At 31.5% G+C, this 5,295-nt stretch overlaps 1 protein-coding gene across 1 annotated transcript; it reads left to right on the plus strand.

The window, feature by feature from the left end:
- The first annotated feature begins 1,931 nt into the window (after positions 1-1,931).
- Positions 1,932-2,906, plus strand: LOC140863271 (MLP-like protein 423). Its single transcript, XM_073266584.1, has 2 exons — positions 1,932-2,112; positions 2,629-2,906. Exons 1-2 carry the CDS (start codon positions 1,932-1,934, stop codon positions 2,904-2,906), a joined length of 459 nt encoding a protein of 152 aa, XP_073122685.1.
- The last annotated feature ends 2,389 nt before the right edge of the window (positions 2,907-5,295 follow it).

Consider the following 5,295-nt stretch of genomic DNA (forward strand, 5'->3'; position numbering starts at 1 on the left):
AAAATGTATTTAGTTACACTCGTTCACCAACACATGTTGTTATAATTATAAGAGATTGTTTTGATTTTATGAACTAGGGTACTACTGAATTTTTAAACTCTGCAACAATTAAATTTATTTTAATTTTTTTTAGTAACATTGACTTTTATGTTTTGCAGTTTAACCGGATAGTTTACAACAAAAATGATTCAGATGTAAGAACAATCATTGATTCATACGATAATAATATCTGACAATGTGTTTGCCCTCATATTTTCTTATATTGTGGAGATGCATCGTCCCAATTCCCAATCAGGTGTTGAGCAATTCAAAATGCGTCAATCTACTCCAGGGCCTGCACTTAACAACGATGACCTTCACATTATCATTAGAATAGGTCATCGCAACACATATTGAAAAGAATATCATAAAAATGCTATTACATTTTGGAATAGAAAATTGAGGTATGTTGTCCAAGGTGAATGACATGGAAGATATAGGCAAACTGATGATTATTATTTTCAATGATATGAGCACATTACTATACGCATTATATTGCCTACAGTGAATGGGGTTGGTTTTCGGTCATATCCATACAATTTATTTGCTGTCGGAATAAATAATCTTCCACAAAATTTCAGTACGCCATCTCTGATTTGCATCGATCATCATTGGGTTTTGTTCCTAGGTCATCTTGTTGTACATTATACAATTATTCAATTTTTTTGTGTTTATTTGAAAATAGTTAACATGTAATATTTTATTTTTATTTTTATTTTTGGAAAAAAACTAGTTAATAAGTTAATATCTTGTCACTATGATCCCATCATAGTTTCATTGTATGAATAACATCATGGGCCAAAACAACATCAAACATTATTAAGTAGTTGAGAACATATAAAAACAACACTTGCAATAGTGTTGGTTGAAGATGTTTTCTTGTTTTTTTTATTTCGGCATTCAGGATTAACATCTTATTGGTTTTAGTAAGATGTTATTTATTTTCTCATCTTGTTTAGAAAATTAGTTTTTCATAAAAATCACTAGTATTGCTTTTTGTAAACTGATTAATTTTCTAATGATTATTTGACCCTAAAGCATTGCACAAATACTTGTTACTTGTGCATAATTATCTATGAGTATTTGTTTATTTTAAATTTATTCACGTTTTAAATTTTTACTGCATTTTGTTTTGGGTATTGCCAACACTAGAGACAACATCTATTCAAAAATAAAGACAGTTTAATCCTGTCAGAACCAAAAATTCTTTTACGGTTAACCGGATTTACCGATTTAGCTTTACTATTAATTTTTGTGAAAAAAAACAAATTATGCTATGTATAAATTTTTTTTTTTCGAACTCTGCTATGTATAATTTAAAAAAGTAGTTAAAAATCTTATCTTAAAACTATATTTTTGGCACGGTTAATTAATGCAGTCGGTAGTCGGTCCACATGCATAATTCGAGCTTTTTATGCACCCTTTGTCGCGTTTTTTTTTTTTTTTTAAATATAACATTAATTGAACCACGACTCCAATTTAAGTATCATTCTCTAAAATATACGAACGTGCCGCGTTCGATGATTTGACTTTTACAAATGAATTAGACGTTGATCAATATTGTAAATGGATCAATCATGTGGATAGAATAATTATTTATTTTATGATGCGAATAACTTCTTAGATCTCATTTATTGATCTTAAAGAATCAATACAAGTTGTATCACGTTCAATATAATAAATTGTTCCAGTGGCCCTTCGTACTACTCGATTGTCATCGACAGCGAGGTCCCTCATAAATTTAAACAAGTTGATTATTTGAAACAGTTTTAACTGGGCAAGTGCTATATTTCATGTCGAAAACAAATCAATCTATATATACAGGCATTTGTTGGGTTCTTAAAATTAAACCATCCCACCTTTTGCAATTATTTGATTTGTGCAAAATAATTATGTCTTCCACATTTGCACTAGAAGCTGACTTAAAATCGAAACCACAAAAGATTTGGGAGAGCATTAATGATTTCTCCAATCTGTTCCCTAAAATCTTTCCTCAGGTGTTCGACAGTGTCACCGTACTTGAAGGAGATGGAAACTCTCCCGGCTCTGTACGTAGGATCAATTATGCAAAAGGTACGTGTCGTCTTGTTCGTGTATACGGAACATTGCAGAATTTGTCTTATCTATTCAACTTTTTTGCGATTTTGGTCTTCTACGTAGTAAAAACTGGAAATCCTTGTCTCATATATTCCAATCTTGTAGTTTATGCTTTCCGATTTTAATTTTTTTTAAAGATTTTCTATGGCAACGTCGGCACTAATATTTCCATGGAAAAATTACTAAAATTAGAAATAAAAGAATAAGAAAAAAGAACAAAAACAAAAACAAAAAACAAACAAACATCACATGCTAACATTGAAATTTGACCACGTAAAATGACCAAAATCGCGAAAGAAGCAAAAAATGTAAGACCAAACCATCATATACAATCTCACGTACGGATGCTTAATGTATTAGAATTAAAAAAAAAAAATTGCATCATGAAAAATTTTAGAATAAATAGTATATATGCTGATAAATTAAAGTTATCAAGCAAGCCAATTAAACATGCATGAATAATTAAACCAATAGTTTTGTTGATATATACAGGTGTGCCTTTGACGCCTATCACCCAGAAGATCGAGTCAGTGGACGAGGAGGCAAAAAAAATGACTTATAGTGTTGTTGATGGGGATATCTTGAAGCTGTACAAGAGCTTCAGAGCACACTTTGCTGTGAGTGGCAAAGATGAAGGAACCTTAGTCATTTATTCGGGTGAATACGAAAAAATAAACGAGCAAGTTCAGGATCCAGGCGAGTTCACGGGGATCATCATTAAATCTCTTTATGGTTTGGATGCTTATCTTCTCCAGGCTGAAAAATCCTAGAATATATTTTCATGTATTTTATAAATTGGTCTATGGATCATAAACCCTAGTCTTGGGACTAGGTTTTCATTGTGTTTGTTTGTTTGTTTGTGATTGTTTTGTTTGTTGCACTGGAATGATATTTCCATCTATTTCTTGTTTGAAACCTCAAAATAAAATTGTATTGGTTTGTTTTCATCTTCTCTAATTTGTTAAGTTTATTAGGATTTCAATCTTCACATATATAGCAAATATCGAAACATAAGGATTTCCTAATATCCAAAGTTTACCTGGTGGATATTGATTGCAATGAGCAAATTATTAAATAAATTAAATATTGATTAATTGCACGTAGGGTATATATAATTAATATTCAATCTCAGTTCTTGTATTTGCTCACTGGTTTTTTCTTTTGATATATAATTTACTAACGAGATTTTAAAATATTAAAAAATTTAATTGCAAAATTAAGTAAGAGAAAAATCTATTTTTGGTCATGTTTGTTTGTTTGTTTAATTTTTTTATTTTTTTTTTTTTTGCAATTTTGGTTCTCTATGCTATCAAATTTATTATACGTTTTAGTCTTCACTACAACAAAATATGGTTTTAACAACACCTAAAAGACAACGGTTTTTTCATAAAACTGTTGTATTTTGGCTTTCAACAACGATTTATACTAAAACCGTTGTTGTTGGTCATTTTTAATGAAATTAGACAACGGTTTTTAATCAAAGACAACGGTTTTAAAAAACTGTTGTCTATGAGCGGGTCTTTTGTGGCCTACGACAACGGTTTTTATTAACCGTTGTCTTTTTTTATTGTTTTACGTAGCTTAAGACTACACTTTGTTTTATCCGTTGTCTTTGGTTTCTGTTTTTTTTAATAGTTATTTTAAACACACGTTACATATACATATATACCTACAAAATTGAAAAAGAAAAAAAAAGAAAAGAGAAACCCAAGCCTAGCCCAACCCGTCGCCTCGCCCCTTAGACCTAGAAAATCTCGGTGCCCTAGTTGCCGATCAAACGTCGGGAACATGTCGGTAAATGGAATCTCTTTCCCCTCTTGTCCAGATCGACGTTCTGAATCCTGGATCGAACTTTTACGTTGAGGGCCTTGGTCGATCCCATCTCAGATCTGAGTTCGATCCCATCACTTATGTTGATTTTTTAGATTCTTGTTTTTTTTTTCTTTAGGTTTGGTCTCTGGTGAGGAGTTTTGACCAGCCTCAGAGGTACAAGCCGTTTGTGGGTAGATGTATAATACAAGGTGATTTGAAAATCGGAAATGTGCAATTGGAATTATTAAGACATATATATACATTATTTGCAAATAAAATTTTGGTTAAAAATGAAGAGCTTGAGTTCAAGTGGCGATTTGCTGAAGCTTCTCGAAGCCATTAAATCTTCTGAGGTAAGATTTTTTTTTCCATCACCCCTTGTCTGAATTGAATTGCATTTTTTTCGTATTTTGATTTTTTCTTCAACTGTTTTTTTAGGATCTATAGTTATTTTTTGTTGTCTTTGGAGGTCTAGCTTCATGTTATTGGGATTATGGGTCATATTTAGCTAATTGATCGATTTTCGAGTTTGTAAATATGTGTATGTATGTATATACATATAATGCACAGTTACTTGAGTTTTGTTCTCGTGACCTTTAAGTTTCAAATTATCTCTCTTACAGGTTGAAACTGGATGGAGAAATTGGAGGAGACTGAGACAAAACGAAGATTCACAATCAAGGCATTCATCGTTACAACCGCCTGATCGTAAGCAATTGAGGTTGGCTATTTATGGTTTGAATACATCTACAAGTTGGACAAAATTTCATACAACAGCCTCCATCCTTACACATCATGGATATCCATAACGTGTGTACCAGTTTCAATTGTGATATATATGTATCGTTTTTTATTTGCATTTATCATAAAATTAATGCTGCACTTTATTTCTATTGCGAATGAGATTATCCTCAATGTTGGAAAAGAAACTATATATATCAAGTAATAGCACTTTGCATTACATTTTGACATGATTTTTTCTGGTTTTTTTATGTCTTTCCGATATGCTCTCCTGATCTAGTTCCTGATGCTTCCAGGTCAATTTTAAATGTGACAGAGTGACGACAAAACTAAAGATAACCATGGTTATTTGTTTTGATTTCACATCATCAGGGAACTCTCCTCCAAAATTTTTTTTCCCATTTCTAGGTAACACTGGTAATTGGAATCCTAAATCCTCTATTCTTAATTTCATCTCAGTAAATGCTGCCGCAGCTGCTGATTTTGAAGTTCAATAACAACTGATGGATTATATGAAGGAACCATTTTCATACCCAAAAAGAACCATTTAACATAAAGCTGGTTGGTTTTCACATAAACCAGCTTCTTCTTTCGATTTTCCTTCGT

The sequence above is a fragment of the Henckelia pumila genome, chromosome 1, assembly GCF_033568475.1.
Source record: "Henckelia pumila isolate YLH828 chromosome 1, ASM3356847v2, whole genome shotgun sequence".
NCBI classification, from domain to species: Eukaryota; Viridiplantae; Streptophyta; class Magnoliopsida; order Lamiales; family Gesneriaceae; genus Henckelia; species Henckelia pumila.

Bases quoted from the DNA above. Each gene is read 5' to 3' on its own strand.
- LOC140863271 (XM_073266584.1), top strand. From the start codon at position 1,932: ATGTCTTCCACATTTGCACTAGAAGCTGACTTAAAATCGAAACCACAA. The intron at 2,113-2,628 runs GTACGTGTCGTC...TGATATATACAG, and splicing joins TAGGATCAATTATGCAAAAG to GTGTGCCTTTGACGCCTATC.